At 41.3% G+C, this 21,574-nt stretch overlaps 1 protein-coding gene across 1 annotated transcript; it reads right to left on the bottom strand.

Annotated features, from left to right (window-relative positions):
• Positions 1–18,298: 18,298 nt before the first annotated feature.
• LOC148010549 (uncharacterized) lies at positions 18,299–21,124 on the bottom strand. Its single transcript, XM_087671993.1, has 2 exons — positions 20,515–21,124; positions 18,299–19,854 (listed from the first exon to the last, which is right to left on the bottom strand). Exons 1-2 carry the CDS (start codon positions 20,811–20,813, stop codon positions 18,762–18,764), a joined length of 1,392 nt encoding a protein of 463 aa, XP_087528119.1. The 5' UTR covers positions 20,814–21,124; the 3' UTR covers positions 18,299–18,761.
• Positions 21,125–21,574: the final 450 nt, after the last annotated feature.

Here is a 21,574-nt window from a genome sequence, read left to right as displayed (position 1 = left end):
TGGACATTCTCACCATCATCATTCTCCATTTGGTCTATGTTACGGAAATCAATATGTTTTTGTTTCCCTCGTTGATGATCTTCCTCCATTTTAATCTCTACTTCTCTTTCTCTTCCATTCCCTTTATTTGTTTACCTCCCTCCATCTTTCTTTGTCCATTCGTTTTCTCTCCCTCTCTCTTTGTCCTTATCTATCCCCCTCTCTGTTTCTCTCCCCTCCCCTCTTTCTCTCTCTCTCTCTCCATTTTTTTATTTGCCTCCCTTCATCCTTCTTTGTTTCTCTCTCTCCCCTCTTTCTCTCATTGTTTCTTTCTCTCCCCCATCTTCCCTCCCTACTCTCACTTTTTCTCTCTTTTCCTTTCCCTCCCTTCTTCTCTCTATTTCTTTCTCTCTTTTCCTCTCCACTTTGACTCAACACATCTCGTTACAATTAAAATAAAAGATAGAAAATAGAGAACTTATAAAATAAGGACATTGAAAGACCCCCATCTTCCCTCCCCACTCTCATTTCTTCTTTCTTTTCCTTTCCCTCCCTTCTTCTCTCTATTTCTCTCTCTTTTCCTCTCCACTCTCACTCAATGCATCTCATTGCAATCAAAAACAAAGATTGAAAATAAAGAGCTTATAAAACAAGGACATTGATAGACCCTCTCTCCCCATCTCTCTTTGTGTCTCTCTTCCCCCTCTCCCTTTTATTTTTCTATCATTCCATTCTCTCTAATTCTCTCATTGTTTCTCTCTCTCTCTCTCTCTCTCTCTCTTTGTTGTTCCCTCTATCTCTCTTTTCTCCCTCTTTCCATCCATTTTTCTCCCCCTCTCTCTCTTTTCTTTTCACTCTCCTTCCTCTCTTTGTTGTTCCCTCTATCTCTCTTTTCTCCCTCTTTCCATCCATTTTTCTCCCCCCTCTCTCTTTTCTTTTCACCCTCCTTCCTCTCTTTACCTTACCCTTTTTTTCTACCTCTTCCTTCACTCTCAGTCTCTCTTTCTCTCCCCCTCTCCTTCTCTTTCTTTGTTGCCTCTCTCTTTGTTTCTTCCCCCCCTTGTTGTTTCTCTTACTCATTCTCCTCTCTCCCTCCCTTCATATCTCGTTTCTCTCTTCCTCTCTCTCTTTGTTACCCTATTCCCCTTTCTCTATTTCTTTCTCTCTTCCTCTGGCTGCCTTTCTTCATATCGTTTCTCTCTTATTTCTTTGCTATCTTTCAAAGAAGAAAAAAAAGAAAAAAAGAAAAGAAAAAAACACAAAAACAAAGCAAGAAGAGGAAATGTACCTACCTCAAAGGCTCGAGGATGAATTTTTTTTGCCTCCTCTTTGCAATGTCCCTTCTTTCTACCTTCCTTGCGCACTTCTCCCTCTTCTTCAGGTACGGTGGTGGTGGCAGCAACGGCGGTGGTGAGGAGCTCTCCTTCTCTCTCTTTCCCTCTTCTTCTCCCTCTCCCTCTCAAGGTAATGATATCTCTCACTCTCTCTTTTGCTCTCTTCTCGAAAACGTTTGCAACAAATGCCACACTCCAGTTTTCAGTGCTTTTTTTTCTCAAACTGGTGTTTCTATTTGCATTGATGTTTACATCGCTATTAGCTTTGCAAATAGTATCACTAAAGTAAATAAATGATGCTATTTGTGATGCAAATAGCGATGCTGCTATTTTACCTCGCAAATCGTCGTCGCTATCACCCCGTTCCCTTATAATGTGTGACAAAAGTTAATGGAAGATTAGCTAGCCATAGCCATGTAAACATTCAGCAACATGCCTGTTGTTAATGTAGGATTAATCGACGACACATTAACATCTTGCTCAAATTGTAGCAAGCTCTTACATAGACATATAATGAAGAAACAACTCTACAATTGTAAACACTTCCTCTTGCTTTTAATTCTCTTGCATGAGAGAAAGTCTTGTAGGGAAATACATTAAGGATTTATGACAGAGTTGGCAGTCTCTCTAACATGATGAATCCCTTGCCCTATAGCACTGGTTGTATCGATCACAATATCTTGTCTTTATCATTGGTCTATTGGCAGATATAGCATAGCTCATTTTTCGACTCTTGGTTACGCTATAATTTAAAGACCACCACCATCCTGATGCTTTATCCACCTTGGGTTTGCATGTTTCAATAGCAATCCTAGATTTAGCCTATCAACCATGCAAAACATGTCAAAACAAACTTGACCCCTTCCGCATAGTGTGAAACTTCATTGACATTTTCCCTAAACATCTTGTCAATAGTGGAAACACATCTCCATGAAGCCTAGATAGTCCAAAGCTTTCAACAAATATCCCCCAAAATCATCTTGTCGACCATGCCAAACAATAAGGCATGCATAAGCTTAAAAAATGCTCCCCTTTAATCGATTTTCTCCTCTTCATCAACCGACTTGTTCTTTGGTCAATAGATCCAACCTCCTCCTTAGTTGCTAATGCTAGTTGCATAACCATAGATCAAAACCTTTCAAAGATGAAAAAGCTGCTTTGATAAAGATACTTTTTGCCAACTTTAGACCCTGAACGCAAGCCTGACCCTTGATATGTGGATATGTGGGGTCTCTAGTCCGAAATAATTAGCTCAAAGCTAAATGAAGACTAGCTCCATTGTTTTGCCATATAAGCCTTGAGCTTAGTGATGCTTCTCCACCATAAATCCATGTTCTTGATTATGTGCAATATGTCCTAATCGAAATATACTGCTTTGTAAGATGTAAGCAATGCTTAATCACCCATGTTTTTGAAGAAGTGCAAAGCTAAAACTTTTGCCATGCGATCATGTAAGCAATGCCACATGCGAAAAGATGAATGCACCAATTTTTTTTTTGATTAAGCCTAGTCTATGAGTGCCCATGCACCATGCAAAATGCAAACATAGTTACTTCATCAATTTACAATCCTTAACCTCACCTCTCGTCACTCTGTGAAAGAAATGTTGCACTCCACCCACCCAAATCTCAGAAACACTCATGAAAAAAATGGTCTTTATAATGTTGATAAGCTAAACAACCCATCTCACAACTGAAGGAGTCCTTCACGATTCTCAAACTCATCCAACCATCTTTCTCACTCATTTAGTGGTTCCTAATTTAGTGATGAAAATCCCATCTCTCGTGCATGCAAAGAACTATGCATGCACAATGAAAGGTGCTCTCTCTAGTGCACATGATTCTAAATTTACTATATATAGATGTAGCAAGCATCATGTCATGCTAGTGCTCAACGATGGTGTAAAGAGTGCATCAAACCAACCCATGGCATGGAAGTAATTAAAAAATTTCAAGAACGACCCTCGAGTGTAGTGCATTCGACAAGTTGTACAACATGAAGTGCTCATGAACCCATAATCCCTATGTTGTGTGAAGATTTAACAAGAAAATATACCTTATTCAAGATGTCCAACAACTACAAGCAAAACCTTGCTCCAATATATCCAAGAAAACACCAATATCAACCAAGACTATCAAGTTTTCAAACACAAGAGATCCAAAATAATGACAAAAACAATTCTTACTCTAGAAAAACACAAGAAAATGTAGCCAAAACACAACAAAACAAGCAATCACACAAACAAGTAACACAAAACTCCTACTTGATGTTTTACTAGGGCTTTTCAATTTACACAAAAATGCTTGACAACGGCTTCGAAGTGCACGAACAATCATCCAAATTTAGGGCCATCTAATATATTAATGGAAAGATCACTAACAACTAGGCAAAGTCCTCACCTCCAATTTCCTATCCATTTTATTTGTTGGTTTCCCTATCCTAAACCATTACTTTAGTAGCACATGTGAGGTGCCTCCTCTAAAATCCAAGAGAAGTCCTCTACTAGAGTCAATTGAAACTCAACTCCATATGTATCACCATCCAATCTCTCCTCAAGAGACAATATACTTAGTTGGGAATGGGAATTGTTGTGCTGCTTTGTAGGAAGGGGAAGCATGGGATAGTCAACTCTAATGGCAATCTAATAGATACCCAAGAAGGGTCACTTCAAAACTAATCAAAGGTGAGAGTCGACAAACATTGCAATTGGTTCAAATAGAATGAAGCTACCTTTTAAACTTCTACAGCCATTAGAACCATTATTGAACAACACTAGACCCCTAAAATAGTGTTAAGCCAATTTTATTCTACCAACTACCCTTATTATTTGGCCCATGAGGAGAGGGGAGATCATTCTAGAAGCTCTATCTAATGTTTAGGAACGTTAATCATGACTTATTAGGTCCACCCAACCAGGCGATCTATCATTAGAATCGAGGCCTCCTACTTTCATCCATAGTTTGTTTTAGATATTAAGAAAGGCTTGCTAACTATCACGTTGTTTGAACATATTTTAAAAACTTCCTTTTATTAATCCATCACACATGGTTCATTATTTCCTTTAAGAACATAGCAAATATTTCAAAACTTAGTAATTTATATTAATTCATAAAGTTTATACAAAACCATCACTCTTGCAAAAGTGGTTGAAATCTATCCTCCTTAGTATAGGGCTTTATAACCCTATAAGTCGGATCATACTCCTTCCACAACCATAGAGAATTTATGAGCTCAAACTCTCTTTGAGCCTCTAGAGCCATTCTACATAACAAAGGCACTTATCACTTGACCCTTTGCCTTATTAGGCACTCGATGATCATAGAACATAGCATTTAGCTCTTGCAAGAGTATGGACCCTTGCCCTATAAGGTGAGTTTCTCGACTATCCCCCAAGGTGCTAAGGTATGTCAATGTGGGGATCGCAACAAGTTGAACCACCATAGTCTCTTTTTGTTTGGTTGGTTATTCTCATTCAACCATCTGTTGTTGTGTATCACCACCCCAACTTTAAGTTGGTGTGCGACCGATGCTATCTCATATTGCACAAGTTTCATATCCTTATCAATTTGCACTTAGCTTTGGGATGGATCTCAACATCAAAATGGGCTCATTGATCAAGATAAGAGCACGAGTATTTTCCCTACATTTCTTTGAGACCATGGAAAATAATAAATAGTCTCCAAGACTCGAGTTACATAAATCCACATGAATGACTTCCAACCTTAGGACTGATATTGCTCAAGGGAAATCATTGGTCTAGTACTATGCTCAATTTTTTTTGAGTGGTTCCAAGGTCATTTCAGTTCCTCAAATCACCTCCCAAGACTTGTTGACAAAGACAAAGACTTAATTAAGTGGTTAGAAGGATAAAATGTTTATAAATAGGCATTAAAAGTGATGTGCTAGCTGATATGAAACAAGAAGTTAGCAAAAAGAGGGCATTGTGTTTCAAGAATGCTAGAGGACACTACACTTGCCACAATTTTCCTCATCACAAACCACCTATATCACTGGGATCCTCTCCTCCTCAAGGTCTTATAGCTTTAAGGGTTGTCCTCTCTCGTGGCATGGAGGGTGCACGGTTTCTTACATCAATGGAAAGGTTTATATAGATATGAAAAAAGGGAATGAGAGAGCCTAACATGCTTTTCTTTTTTTCACTCTTTTAGTTTAGAAAGCACATTCTAATTTGAGTTTGTCTTTGTCGAGCATGCCTTTCCTCCCAAAAAAGCCTTTTTTTTGTACTACTAGTTTCTTTTTCTTCCATTGCTTTACTATATCAAAAGCTCTTTTCTTCTTATTCATTTTTCAAGTTAGGTGTAGTGCGCACTTGGTGTTGAATGTTGTAAGGTGGATGCAATAGTGCATGTGTGCACTAGGGCACGATTATTGGTGCACTAATAGTGAGTGCAAGTACATGTGGTGGTCAAGGATTGTATAGAGGATGTGTACAAGCATGCATGTATGTCCAAGGTGCAAGGATGGTTCACTAGTGTATGTGATGTGTGCTACACAAGAGGCTGTGTACAACGATACACTGCCATCATGTGCACAATAGGGTGCAAGGTTCATGCATGCTAGAGCATGTGCTAGGTTATGTGTATGGTCAGTGGAATCAATGCAAAGGAATGATTCTAGTGCCCATGTGCACCAAGGAAAAAATAAGGGTGTGATGTGTACTAGGCTAGATGCAAATTGCATGGAGTATGCATAGTGTGTTGACCCCAAGCTTTGTGCAAGTATAATGCACTACTATATTTGGAGCACTAGTGGACATGTACATGTGCACGTGTGTGTTAGTGTACTAGTGTGTGGATACTAGGGTGAAGTGTTCCTAGGTGAATCCTAGTGCTCTCTTGTGAGAGTAGAATATTGTGAGATGGGTCTCCAAGATCCATAGGCATAAGGCATATGCTTGTTAGTCTCTACATAGGAGATTTCTTGACAAGGCCATGAGTACAAGGATGTAGTCATGACTACTACCTATATGTAAGGTACAATGCATGCCTTTTGTGCACAGATGGGGCAAGGGTGTCAATGTGTCTATGATGAAGTGATGTGCATAGGGTGGTGTGTAGGGTCTTGTGCACAAGTGTATGTACACCAAGCCAAGTGCAAGGTGAGTACACTAGTATGTGTGTGAACTAGTGCATGTACTTGTGTGCACAATGCAAGAGATACTAATGCACTTAGTGCACTAATGTGCACAAGGGTAGTGCAAAGGGTTAACATGCAAGCTATATGCACAAAGAGGTATGTGCACCAGGTTATGGGTGAGCTAGTGCACATGTGCACTAGTGTGTAACAATGCCAATGTATCCTAGTCTATGTGCAAGGGAGTTGAACTAGTGCACATGTGCACTAGGAATTAAGGTGGGGACCATGACGTGCCGTAGCTTAAGTGGTGCAAGGTAGGTGTATGGCAAGATAGTGCATTAGGGGTATATACACTAGTGGTGTGTAAGTTGCTATTGTACAAGGGGGTGCACTAAGATAGTGGCATGTAAGCTGCTAGTGTACAAGGGGGTGCACTAAGATGGTGTGTAGTGCATAGTGATGCACATATGTGCAATGTGCACTAGGGTTTATGCTCATGTGGGCATTCACTAGGGAAAGTGCAAGAAGGGTACACTAGTGCACCTACATGCACGAGAGGGTATGCATGTGAGCACTCCAAGTGTTAGCTAATGAGTGTAGGTAGGTAGAATTAAAAGAAATGATAGCTCTAATGTGTTTGATGGTGGAATAGTAGGGAATTTATCAGCCTCCCCATTTACCCCTTTTACCAAAGGTATTAAGTGATCCACTTAGTACTACTATGGAGTGGCAGTGGTGGCCATTAAGGGTTAGCACCCATGGAACAATTATCTTGGTTCTCCCTTTAGCCATCGGTGAAGCTATGGCAAACAGCACATAAGAGATTTGTCAATTAGTATGATTTGATAAATGTGAAAGTTACATCAAATCAGTGAATACCAGAACCTCACCATTATGCGTATCTAATCAGAGTGTAAGGAGGAATATATGGCATTTTGGTACTATGAGTTTTGAAATTTGATGCAATGCATCAGATTTCAGTATTTTTTCACATGATTTTGATGCATTGCATCAACATATCAAGAAAATATGTCAAATTTTTAATTTTTTATCTCCTTTTTAAATTTAATTCACAAAACCTACTTGAAAATATGAGAAAAATAAACACTTAGACCTTTCCAATGTGGATGGGTGATGTAGGTCTCTTTCAACACACCATTGGCAATTAAGGATGGGCTAGTGGCTTCCACACGTCTAGGTGGCACCATCTTGGTCTATGCTAATCTTGATGCCTCTTATGAACTTGCCTTTTGATAGTCACACTCTTCCATCCTTTTCTGTTGAGACCTTTGGCCTCCCTTGTGAGAGTTAATGGGATGAAGGGTAAAGGGGGTATTAGTGATGTGTGATAGTTCAACTCGTGGAAATGGTGGCCATCAAGAAGATGGTAAGGAGGTATTATAGGTTTATGTAATGGCCCAAGTAGGAGGAGTATCTAGTTGATGTAAACAAGGCTATGAGAACAAAGGAGAGAATGATTTCATGATATAGGGTGGAGATCAAGATCAGGATTCTATTGTGTGCTCCATGGGAATGGAAGGCTAAAAGTTGATGGAATGATAGTGTCAATCCATGGCTTATGGAAGATGTGGAGAGAATGTGAACTTGGGTGAAAACAGGGTTTAGAGTTCAAGAGAAGGTGATTGGCATGTGGAGGGAGGGTAGGGCCATGCTATTGCGACTGGCCAAGCTTGCCACAACAACCAACTCCTGTGTGTGTGTGCATGCACACGTCAAAGAGGGCTAGAGGCAGCCTATTTATACACTAAGGGTAGACACGACCCCTAGCCTGACACCACCACCGAGGCCAAAGAAGTGTGATCACTACTCTTGTCTCTTTTCCCCCCCTTTAAATTTGATTTACATTAGGCATTGAATGACCTCCTCTATCCATATCCCACAAAAAACACATTAGGGGAGGGGGGATCTCTCTCTCTCTCTCTCTCTCTCTCTCTCTCTCTCTCTCTCTCTCTCTCTCTCTCTCTCTCTCTCTCTCTCTCTCTCTCTCTCTCTCTCTCTCTCTCTCTCTAGGTGAGAAGGATCGAAGCTTGCACTTGAGAGCTGTGGCGGGAGAGCAAGAGCAAGGGAGAGAGAGACTAGAAATGGGAACTCCAACAGTCACAATGTGTGACCGGGCCTTCCTTTATTCAAACTGTCACTAAAAAGAATAAAGAATAAAGTGACGGTGATGGGCGCCCGCCACCTGCAGTGTGCAGTGGCGGTGACTGTCAGTGTAGTAATACACGGGCGGCTAGGTGGAGGCACCTTTAATCCGAATGCAGTGTAGGGATAGCATCAATACCAAGGTCAGCAACCAAATGACCCAACCAAATGGCCTCCTTGCAAGCCTCAGTGGTTGCAACATACTCGGCCTTTGTAGTAGAAAGGGCCGTGCATTTCTGCACCTTGGACATCCAAGAAATAGCACCTCCAGCATAGGTGAATACATAGCCGGAAGTGGACTTCCTACTATCTGCATGTCCTGCATAATCAGAGTCAATGTATCCCATGACTCTTGTATCCTAGCTGCCATAGCATATGCACATATCTGCAGTGCCCTTTAGGTACCTCATGATATCCTTCACAGCATCCCAATGCTTCTTGCCTGGTGTAGCCATATAGCGTGCCACAACACCAACTGCAAAGGAAATATCTGGACAAGTGGCGATCATGGCATACATAAGACTGCCCACTGCGGATGCATAGGGAATCTTGGCCATCTGCTCATCTGTCTGCAGACAATCAGCCTATGATACCTTCACATAAGAAGGCAATGGACAGCCAATGGGCTTTACGTCCAGCATGTGGAAGCGCTCAAGGACTTTATGAATGTACTCCCTCTATGACAAGTAGAGGAGTCCCTCTGATGCCTGTCGCATCTGATGCGCATACCAAGTATGTGAGTGGCATGTCCTAGATCTTCATCTCAAAGCTCTTCTTGAGCTAAGGCTTAAGAGCATCTAGCTCATCATGAGCTTTCCCTGCTATCAGCATATCATCCACATAGAGTACCAAAATCAATAAAGAACCATCATGGGCTTTTTTCGTGTAAAGACACGGATCCATAGCACTCCTGATGTAGCCCTGTGACTGCATAAAGGCATCAAACTTATGATACCACTCCCTAGGTGCCTGCTTCAAGCCATAAATAATTTTCTTCAATTTGCACAGTAGGTGCTCCCTGCCAGGTTCTGCAAAGCGCTTAGGCTGCTCCATATAAATCTCATCATGCAAGTCCCCATGTAAGAAAGCCGTCTTGACATCCATCTGGCATAAATCCAAGTCAAGCTGAGCAACCAAAGCCAAGACTAAGCGCATGGTGGTTATCTTAACCACATGAGAAAATACCTCATCAAAGTCCATAGCATGCTCCTGCTTAAAACCCTTTGCTACCAGTCTAGCCTTGTATGCCGGCTTGGGGTATCTAGGGGTACTTTTCAGCTTGTACACCCACTTGCATGGCAAAGCCTTCTTGCAGTCAAGCAAGGAAACCAAATCCCAAGTCTCATTCTTATGCAAGGAGTCTATCCTAGACTGCGTAGCCCTCTCCTAGGAGTGACTGTCACCCCTGCGCATAGTCTCATCATAGGTGAAAGGCTCTCCTGCATCTGCAACCAAGACATAATGCATCGAGGGTTGAAATCTGTTAGGTGGACGTCTTTCTCTAGTAGACCGTCTCATGGCAGGCTCTGATGCATGCCTAGCTTCCTGTCCAACTCCCTGACCATGAGCATCTGCTGCAGCTGTAGGGTGTCCAATTGGCTGTGAGGGAGCTCTCTGCTTCTCCTGAAATATGACCCTGCGGATCTCAACAACTTTCTCAGGCTGCCGATGGATCTTGTCTTCATGGAAGACTACATCATGACTGCAGATGACTTTCCGCGCCTGGGGATCCTAGAGACGGTAACCCACCTCACTTGCATCCCCGTAACAAAGGAAAATGCATTTGACACTCTTAGGATCCAGCTTACTTCTCTTGTCCCTGGGCACATGGCAAAATGCCTCACATCCAAAGATAGGGAGATGCGCATAAGAGGGAGGTTTTCCAATCCATACCTCCTCTACAACCTGGAAATCCAAACCACCAGAAGGTGATCTGTTTATGATATGCACAGCTGTACTAACTGCCTCAGCCCAAAAGCTCTGTGGTAGGCCTGCATGGCTAAGCATACTGCGTACACGCTCCTGGATAGTTCTATTCATTCGCTTAGCCAAACCATTTTGGGGGGGTGTAGGGGGCTGACGCTTAATACCCCTCTCATCACATAACTACTCAAAAGCACGTGAGACATACTCACCCCCATTATTTGTCCTTAGGCATTTAAGCCTATACCTAGGCTGGTTCTCAACCAATGCAAGCCATCTTTGAAACTCAGCCAAGACATTGGATTTCAGCTTAATGGGATAAGCCCAAACTTTTTGTGAAAAATCATCTATGAACATAACAAAATACTTTGCACCACCCATAGACTGACAAGGCATGGGCCCACAGACATCCGAATGTACCAATGCCAAGGGCTCACTCATGCGTGGCCTACCAGACTTCTTATGCATAGACCTAGTCTGCCAGCCACATAAAGACAATGCTCACATGAATCAAAGCATGCATAATCAAGGGGCGGTAAGTACTGCAAACCAGAAAGCATTTTCATTCCCTTCAAAGACATATGGCCCAAATGGGCATGCCAAAGAGATACATGTGGGATAAAATCCACAGACAAAACATGATCAAGGGAAGAAGCGGATACAATCAAGGGATAGAGGCTGCCAGCCTTGACACCTCTCGCAATCACAAGTCTGCCACGAGTGATCTTCCATGTAGAGTCTCCAAAAGATACATGATAACTTGCGTCATCAAGCTGTCCAGCTGACAGGAGACTGCATGTCAAAGTAGATACATGACGTACATCTTGCATAACAAAACTGCTGCCAGAAGTAAAATGCAGCCTAACATCACCAATGCCCACAATCTCAAGAGAGTTGTCATCACCCAGGCGCATAGAACCCGAAACAGTACGGTATGAATGAAACCATTCTCGGCAAGGTGTCACATGAAAGGACGCACCTGAGTCCAAGAGCCAACACTGTGCATACATAGAGTGTATCTCTGTCATTTGCGAAGCACTAGAAGAAGCTGCAAGGATATAATCATCATCATCAACATTCTCAGGCTGCATAACATTAATCTCTTCAATTTTAACACTGCACTTTGCAGGCACTATATTGTGATCAGAAGACTTATCCTGCACTTTGTCTTCCCCCTTATATTTGCGCCATTCATTGCGCAGTTCATGACATTGTGGCCTAATATGGCCCTTTTTCCCACAATGGTGACAAGTTAACATCTGCATTCCTACCACGGGATTTGCTACGTGACTTCCCATGAGACTTGGACCGAGATTTCTGAGAATCCTGTCCACGGCCACTGCCATTGCCATGCTTTCCATACCCATCATTCTTGCCTATAATTTTCATAGCATGCGATACACGAGAGGCATCCAAATTCTTACGGTTAACCTCTTCTTGCTGAAGAGCTCTCTCAACGTCAAATAATTTCAAGGTAGCAGTAGAGGCACATAATGTAGTGCGAAATACATCCCATGACTCATTAAGAGTACCAAGCAAGAAAAGAGGAGTGACATCCTCTGCAAAAGTGATATCCTGCAAAGTCAAGTTCTTGAGTATAGCATGGAACTGGCTCAAGTGAGAAGACATGGTCACATTCTCCTTCATGCGCAGATCCATAAGCTGCTTCAAGCAATACATTAGACTCACTGGACTTTTCTTGTCATAGAGATTCTTGATTTTATCCCACAACTGCCATGCACTCTGTTCTTCCTCAAATACATTATAATGAACCTGTTCTGTGAGAGATAATACAATAGTGGACTTGCATAACTCATCAAGCTCAAACCATTCCTCATTTGGCATAGTTGCAGGCAGCTGCCCATTGAACCTCAATGGTTTGATCTGTGATTTTTACACCAATACCTGCCAAATCTAGCTCTTCCAATAAGAGTAATTCGTATCATCAAGCTTAATGATGTTGAAAATAGCATGATTAGTGGACGAACTCGCCATAATGCTGACTGGAAGACTGTAGACAGTTCAAAACTGCTTGCTGTTTACTGTAGAAAATGACAAAAAAATCACCAAAATCGAGAGAAAATGGCGAGAAAAGTGTAACCAAAGCTATTTCCCACCAAGTACTAGTGAAAGTCCATCATTTCAGAATATTTCAGCATGAAAAATCCATGTCATTCCGGAGTTATATGCTTGCTGTAATAAATGACAGCAGGGTACTGACCAAATCACTGCACCAAGTCAATAAATGACAACCAAGACATGAGCAGCCATAAATGGGCATAAATCAGCACCAAACAATCATCAAGACCCTGAGCAAACACCCAAACATGTCACCAAAGCACCCATCAGTGAGTAGGCATACCCCTTGGATAATAGGGCAAAGTATAGATAACACTGGCAAGTTCTGACACTAGTAGGTGTATGCTTACAAGAGTGCAAAGCCCAAGCTCAAGTCAAAAGCAACTCCAAGATATCACTGCATGAACCATGCAACATTTCAGTGTAAGAGATCCCGAAGTCTCAAGTATCTGCAAAATGCTCAAAATAGCATAAACCTCCTGCTCAATGTCGGTCAAGCATACAAGATGCTCCCACTGGCACAAAAGGCGGATAAACGAGCTCAACAGCTCAATCAAACCAAGTCAGAGTACCAAAGACAAGTAACCAAGACAATGCCTCAATACCCAAGAGCATGACGGCTACAAAGAAACTATAGGTAGAATCCATGAGCAAGACATACATCCCAATAAATATCTCTAACAACCAAAGTGACATCCAATACAAAATTCCAGAATAGCAAATGAGAATCCAAGCCAATTCTTCAGAGAGCACTGAAGCTCAACCAGTACATGGTACACTATGCCAAGACAAATGCATCAAGCCGTAGGCGTTGGGTAAGCATGTACACAAAGAGCATGTAACTGTCAAAGCACTAACAACTGTGAAGCATAAACCAATGTCAATAAGTGCGGGCTGAAATAAGCTCAAGCTTTCAAAAGCATCTGGATCCAATGACAAGCTCAAAGTCGTCCGTCGATGATCAACACATCATAGCATAACCGAAGACATACACCCGAAACCAATAGGCATATGTCAGAGCATGAAAGATAGCTTCAGGCTAAGAGTATTTAGCATACATTTACTGTTATAAACTGAGTATTTCTAGCCCTACAATCAGGCCAAAATCATAGCATTACATGTAGCTTCAATCCCCCAATCAATCGGGATGCAATAGGCATCAAACCGGTTATGTAGTCATGCCCAAACAAGCATAGGCATAAACTGTGAATGTAGCACTAGCATCAAATGTCTATGGACTGTTTATAACAGTCCTGAAACACTGTTTTCAGCCACCAACCAATACCTAATCCCAAAGGATCAATACCAAGCATTATTACATGTGCAAAAGGCGTGAAATGGAGCCCCAAACAAGTGCTTAATGCCAAGAGCTGGGCTGGAGTGACTGGTGTGTTGCTGTCCACAAACAGGTGCAAATCTGCGTGGAGTTGTTGCTGGTCCTGTTGGTCCACGTGGCAACTCTGGGGTGGTTGGAGGGCTCAATCATGAGCCAAGGGGGCCTGGGAAGAAGCCTCTAGCAGCCCATAACCGGGGGCAAAGAGATATGAAGGTTGGAAGCTTCAATGGTGGCTGCCCTGTTTGCCTAGACCTGTGGACTGAAATAAAACTCTGAAATAATGAAGCAATACCTCAATTTCAATGCCCTGATGGTGCCTCAATAGGCCGAGAAGAAGCTCGAGAAGCCAAGGAGTGACAGGAGCTCAAGATAATGAGCTATGGCTGTAGGGAAGAAGACCCAATGCGAGTGGGGAGTCGATGGGAAGCTGAGAATGCCATGAGACAAGCTCAAGAGTTGAGAAGCCGTGCTCTGATACTAGTTGAAAGGTGAGAAGGATTGAAGCTTGCACTCGAGAGCTATGGCAGGAGAGCAAGAGCAAGGAAGAGAGAGACTAGAAATGGGAACTCCAACAGTCACAATGTGTGACCGGGCCTTCCTTTATTCAAACTATCACTAAAAAGAATAAAGAATAAAGTGACGGTGATGGGCGCCCGCCACCTACAGTGTGCAGTGGCGGTGACTGTTAGTGTAGTAATACAGGGGCGGCTAGGCGGAGGCGCCTTTACCCCCAACATCTCTCTCTCTCTCTCTCTCTCTCTCTCTCTCCATACACACACACACACACACACACACACACACACACACACACACACACACAAAGGAAGGGGCCTTGATGAGATGGGGAGGAAGAGGGTGTTTTTAGCATGGGAGGACCCCCTCCCTTACATTAGGTTACATTAGGAAGATTCAATAGTTTAGATAGTAGGATATGTGCAAAGGCCCATATGCATGTATGTGAAGCTACCTTTCGTAACCAATTGTTGCTAATATAAGGAGCTGCTTGCATGAGGCATGACATGCTTATCTCCTCCATGTTGGCCATTACTCTGTGTGTGCGCGCGCACACACACACGCATGCATGTAGACGTGCACATACACACTCGAATAGTCTTTAATCTCCAAAATTCCTAAGGGCACATTAATGCATGAAAGTTAACCTTAAGGAGGCTTTAAGGCCTGTTCAAATGCAATTAGAGTTACCATAAGCCAAAAATATTCTGAAGGTGCATTTGCATTGAACTACCTAAATTAGGTTTTTAAGAGTGCATTCTTGTGTTACAAAACAAGGCCTTAAAGGGTTCATGGGCCCTCCTAAAATCAACAAAGACAACCTTAGAGGTGTGTTCACATGGTTTCCCAAGTAGTGTAAGTGTCACATCCTGATGTTCAAGTTAACTGAACCTTAGGGATGGTTGAAATACAAATGTAAAAGACAAGAAAATTGGGTATCACTATATTATTAGCTAAAGAATTGTGCGAATTAATAATTCTCTACTATATTTGTTCTCTTTCATGATCATAATGGCATTTTCTTAAGGTTTTCTAGATTTTTCAATTCAACAATCATACAAAAAAATCTCGTAGGTGCATAACTTAAATCCATGCCTACCTTGTAATGTGATATTCTAAGGTGGCCTAATAAAAAACTCTCAACATGAGCACACACTCGTCTATGCATCCAAATGATAGACAAAAAAAATGTGGATATGAATGTATATATATTGTTGTAAGTTTTTAAAGTGGAATATTTAGTATAAGGCTGTTGGCATGTGACTTTTTACATAGAATTTTCAAAGAGTGAATATAAATTTATTGAAAGACTTACTTGAAGGCTTTGTTCGCACTAAGCTTTGATTCAGAAAGATTTTTTGTACATAAAATTTTAATTAAGACTTTCTAGAAGGCTTTCTTTGAATTGAAGCTTGGATATAGAAAGAGCAAAGCATTTTGTTGAAGTTGGATACAATGGACATGTAGGAAGGCATAAAAGGTGTTAGAATGGGCATCATCTTTGAAACTCATTAGGATATTAGTTTGGGCAATAAATACATTAAATTTATCTTAAATTCATTCAATAATGTTATTGCTAAGATATTAATTAATGGGATTGTTACCACTTCTCTTCAAGGAGATCCATTAGGTAAGGCTACCTTTTTGCTCCTCTTTTGTAAAGCATATTATTTTTTATAATATTGGATAGTACAAAGAGGTGGAATCAAGATTGCTATAACATGCATCCTTCCTAGATCTATAGTATGTCATTCTTATTTGCAAAAGGCAACATTCTAGAAACATCCTTTTAGTACTTTAGAGCCACCATGCCTTAATGATCATAATGCACTAACTGTATAGGAATCTTTGCATTACTTTCATATGATTTATCGGTTTCTTACATCTCAAGGCAATTAGGTAAACATACAATCATCCTAGTCTAGTACATCCAGAGCAAACTTTTCATCATTTTCTTCTTTTTGTGGCCCTTCACCATGTGTTCAATGCTCTAACCATGCCACGATACATACAAACAAGACATGAAGTAATCTCCTAGCCAACTCTTCATAAGTCTTTAATATCCTAGGCAATGCCATATGGCCATACAAATCCATGATATATGTGATGTCCTAACAAAGCCATAGTGAAACTTTTTTGTGACGTGTGTAAATAATGTTTGGAAATGATGTTTCGGTCATTTTGAGTATGTTGATAAATATTGGTGATAGTAAATATTTTGTTGAATTTTTTCCAATAAAAGAATGTCCTGCCTTTGAGCTTGATTTGTGATCAAATGGAGCAAAATTTGATCAAAGTTCCTCTCATAAAGCTTAAGAGAACATCGAGAAGAACATTTTGTCCTCTCACAAGCTTGGTCAAATTCCTTATTGTTTTGGGGAAATGAGCCTCCAAAATGAAAAATCCATTTGTTTAAAACACTTTAAAAATCCAAAAAAACCTTATGTTACTATTTGTGCTTTCTTTCTATTTTTGGTAGGTTTGCACATAAGTGTCGATTTGGAAAAATCACATTAATTTTTTATGCACACTTTTCTCAAAAAATGTATTGTTTGTGAAAAAACCTCTTCCAAATGCATGAAGCCATTATCCTTGCAATTGATCGAAATAATTCATATTCTTCTTCCAAAATTACAAGATTGTGATTATGATTATGATTGAGAGTGAAATTAAGATCCCTTCATGTACATGAATCTAACTCAAAGGTGGTCAAGTGAAACAAGCTCTTGATTGGAGTGCATATTCTAATCGCACTATTGGTTGTTGCTCCTTTGTCTTTGTTTCTATCATACTATTGAGACAAATTTCCCTCTATACTTTCACGATTGTTTATAAAAAATTGTCTTGATTCTTATCAAATTGTAACTAGTTATGTTTCAATATATGTAATGAGGGCCTCCTAATATCCAGGTGTAATGAATCATCATTCTAACATTTTGACTCTATACTATGAAGAGGCTACCCCACCACTTCATTCGTTCCATTGCTATTAGCCATCACTTCCAAACATTTCTTGCATGAAAGTTTCTTGCACTTATGATATTATTTACATCATGCTTTATACCATAGAGAAATGACAAATGCAAGTGCAAGATTGTAAAAATGTCATATTAAATGAAATGCTTATGCTATTATTTACAGCATGCCTTATACCATACAAAAAAACAAATGCAAGTGTGAGTAAAAATTTCATATTAAATAAAACTAAATGTATTGTTCTCTAATGATTGTCCATCAATGTGCTCCTACAAGCTTCAATGGCAACCTAGATCATTGCTAGGCGGAAGATAGCTGATCCAAAAGTGCTTAATAGCTTAAATATAATGGAGAAAAACTTGTAGACTGCCCAATTCTATTCACTTGGATTTTGCTTCTCTTCATTACAATCATAATATAGAATTCAATCATTGATAAGTCAGCAAAGTAATTTTACAAGCTTCAAGGATGCACACTGATGATGTAATTGTGAAAAATATACCACATCCAAAACCCAGTTGGCCGAGGAAGTTACAGTAGAAGCTGGATCCTGCAGCCTGTTGTGAAACCATTGTCAGGCTTTACATAGATTTACTAGCACAATCACATGGTCAAACAGCAAAATGAAACCAACAAACGTCCGGTAGTACCACTACCTTTGGGATTTCTTCATCACTTGTGGTCCATAACAAATTTCCAAATGGTCCATGGAAACATTACATGAGATGGTAATGGTTCCTAGATCCCGTTTGCAAAAGCCTGTTTTACTGTCTTGCTGATACACCAGCACGCATCTTACATGAATTGCAATCGAGTCTGGCAAGAACAATCTCAACAATGATGCCCTCTAGAAACGTGAAGCACAACCAAACATGAAAGCAAGAACAAGAATAAGCAATAAACATGAAATCAGATTAACTGATACCCATGCCATTGCACACTGGCATTTCCAGTCATTACACTTGTGATGTATCTATCTTTGGGTAACATTGCCAATTTGCAATGCAGCGGTTACAAAAAGCCTCAAAACACTTAGAAAACTGATTTATTTGGAAAGCAGCTTCATGGTACAGAGAACAACCAGATCCAAACTTTTTTGTGACTGTGGACTTGGTAGCATGATGGAAAATCAGACCATATAGTATCAGACTTTGTGAAGTTATGGGAAACTAAATCCGATTGTACCCATGGTCCTCTTGATCGAGTACAGCCTTGGTATGCAGGTCTACAGAGAGGAAGATAGCTCCACGTATATGGTCATTCTCCTGGTTCAAAGTAAAGCCTTGGAGTGCATGTGTAAAGAAAGGTGCATTTGCTCCAATGGGCCAGTAGTATTTGAACAAATATGGAAAAGAATTGAATCATTTTGATACAAGTAATATCTCCGGCTTCCGTGTCTTGGAAACAGTCGAGTTGGAAGTAACAAAACTGGAAGAATTGTCTGACGCTCTTGCAGACATGTCAAGGCGCATGAGACTACGAGTAGCAAGTATTGCTTCAGGAATAAGATCATGAGAAGCTCTACAATACAGAGCTTTGACAGCAGAAGAAGCAGCATCTTTAACTTCTTGTGAGTTCAATGGACCCATCAAACAATGGCCAAGGATCTTGATAAGAGGCTGCAGAAGCTCCCAAGAGAGTTGTATCCTGACTCCATGACCTTCTTGTTTCAACGAGTTGATAAATTTTGTCGCATCATCTGAGCTCTGTGAAATAACTGCTGGCTGTTTTTGTTTATCTAAACGTATAGATTCCATAAAGCCAGGCTTTCCTGGGACTGCTGTTGACAAGCCATGCGGGCCAGAGCCAGATTCATTGAACAGATTCTGATGAAGATGTCGAGCAGGGCTATGATGAGAGGGAGATTTGCTTCCTAGAAAAAGTTCCCCAGGTCCCACAATCTCAATCTCAGGCAACTGTCTGGATGAAGGGGATGGTTGAAATAAATAATTGTTCACATTTATGACCCTCTCACCATTGCTTCTGACTGGGGTTCCACCACTGCTTCTAGCTGGTGATGAGCCTGTATCAATAGTAGAAGTGTCTGTGCTAGCCTGATCATCATGAGAACAAGAGAGGCTTGCCCATCTGAGAACACATTGACATGCCTCAATCTTGGCCTTAGAAGGCATCATGACAATCCTTCGGCAAAAGAGGTCCAGTGCAACTCCAATAATGCAAGCTCTTTTGGTGGCTTTGACTGCATCTTGAGGCTCCAAAGGGGCAGCCAATTGACCAAGGCGAGGCTCTAGGGGAGCAGTTGGGGTAACACGAGGAGCATGGTAGAGGCTCGGCTGCGCAAGATCAGGTATGTTGATGACCAGGGGTCGACCATTTCGAGCTTTCGTCTCAGAGGTGTACAGAACAAGCAGCACTGCCTCGAAACCAGCAAGAGGCTCATCAGCATGGCTTGTGATTCGAGAAAGATAAACCCCACAAAGTGCAGGAACAAATCTGAACCAACACAAAACACGATAAATCATCAGAGCAACACCCATGTCAAGATCAACATGGCCTCTCTTATTATAAACAGAGACTTCTTTACATCTAGAAGTAAATCGGTATAAGTCTTCAAACAGTTATGTTCACTTGTCATGTGATACCTGCTCCTCACATTATACCTTTAGGCATTCATACTTTTCTGATGAACGTCAAAAACACATTGTGTTGTTCTGTCCACAGCATTAAATCCAATCCATTGTTATACAATGACTGCTAGTCTACCCCTGTGGTCCATAAGAACACCCATTGCAGATTATCTAAAGACCGGAATTTTTCCCTGAGAATGTCCACCTAGCGATCTCGAGGAATGCCAGCAAAAGCCATCCAACAACAGGTGGTCAAATTGGATTCATTTGAGTCCACAAATTTCTATCAAGGATGCATCTTGGGAGCGGAAAAGCTCTTGCTCTGAACTGCATAGTCGTACTACGTACAGATAAGATCACCGAGCATGTGCGCATATAATCACTACCTAATCAGAGCAAATTATCCTTCATACCCAATTTCTTACATGTCCCCCAGAAAAGGGAAACAGCATCACGAAATGCAGGTTCTTTTCAAGGTTTTGTTTTCAGAGACAGAGCAGGTAAACTTAATTAGGGTACAATGTACCTGAGAATGATTGCCTGGAGATCAAGGTCTGCAGTCTGGAAAGTATCATACAGCCATCTGCACAGGGGATCCTCGCCATGGCCTGACCCAGGCTCAGCGAGTCGATCAAGGATGGCCTCCGCAACATTATCATCTTCCAGGAGGCCTCTAGCAGGCCGCTCAGATTCCTGCAGCGCATCAAGGGAGCTCAGCGGGCCAAGAATATCCTTAAGGGCAAGGATGCGGTTCCGGGCGTTGTCAATGCCCTCCCACCAAGACTGTGCTGCTGCCCCTGTAGCTGCCGAAGGGGCGGAAGCCATGGGTAGGTTCTGCAGATCAAATTGGGATCTTCGGGGGGGAGGGGGGGTTGGTCAGGCTCTGTGGGTCAGGCCATCGTCACGGAATTCACAGAGGGTAATCTCTCTCTCTCTCTCTCTCTCTCTCTGTGTGTCTGTGTCTGTGTCTGTGTCTGCCTTCTTGATCAGACCCTATCAGATGGACAAGGCCGGCTGCAAGAGGAAGGGATATTCTGCCATGCCCCCTCCACATGCCTCCTTTTACTCGGTCTCATTTTTTGACCTTCATGCTCTCTCTCTCTAGTATTAATATGCCCCCCAACAACAATCATCATCATCACCAGCCTCACAACAGAGTTTCCAAAGAGTACCTTTTCCTAGGCCTTAGAAGTGTCTCCACACACAATGAAAAAAAAACACCCACCTCTTCCTATGTCTCAACTCAAGGGCCATTTACAAATTACGCCTACTTCGGCACACTCCACAAATAACCGGAATTTCTTATCGAGCCTCTCGTGCACAATGTTCACGAAATACATTTTTGGTAGTAAACACCAATAAGCCCTTAACTTAAAATTGCTGGAAGGATTTTCGAATCAAGTTATACGAATTTGTCATTTTTATAACAAAAAAAATTTATAAAGTTCAAGGTTTCTTTTACAGTTCGTTTTACATTAAACATGTTGGTTTTTATGAACACTGGTTGTGCATATCTTTTAAAGCCTTTTTGCGGTGTGAATCTTTTTATAGTATGTAACAACCCAGCAAAGAATACACTACAGACT

This window comes from Lygodium microphyllum, chromosome 29, assembly GCF_053477565.2.
Source record: "Lygodium microphyllum isolate KBCC chromosome 29, Lygodium_microphyllum_v1.1.10, whole genome shotgun sequence".
NCBI lineage: Eukaryota > Viridiplantae > Streptophyta > Polypodiopsida > Schizaeales > Lygodiaceae > Lygodium > Lygodium microphyllum.
This window is presented reverse-complemented; position numbering and strand designations above follow the sequence as displayed.

Bases quoted from the DNA above. Each gene is read 5' to 3' on its own strand.
- LOC148010549 (XM_087671993.1), bottom strand. From the start codon at position 20,813: ATGGCTTCCGCCCCTTCGGCAGCTACAGGGGCAGCAGCACAGTCTTGG. The intron at 19,855-20,514 runs GTACATTGTACC...GTGTTGGTTCAG, and splicing joins CTCCAGGCAATCATTCTCAG to ATTTGTTCCTGCACTTTGTG.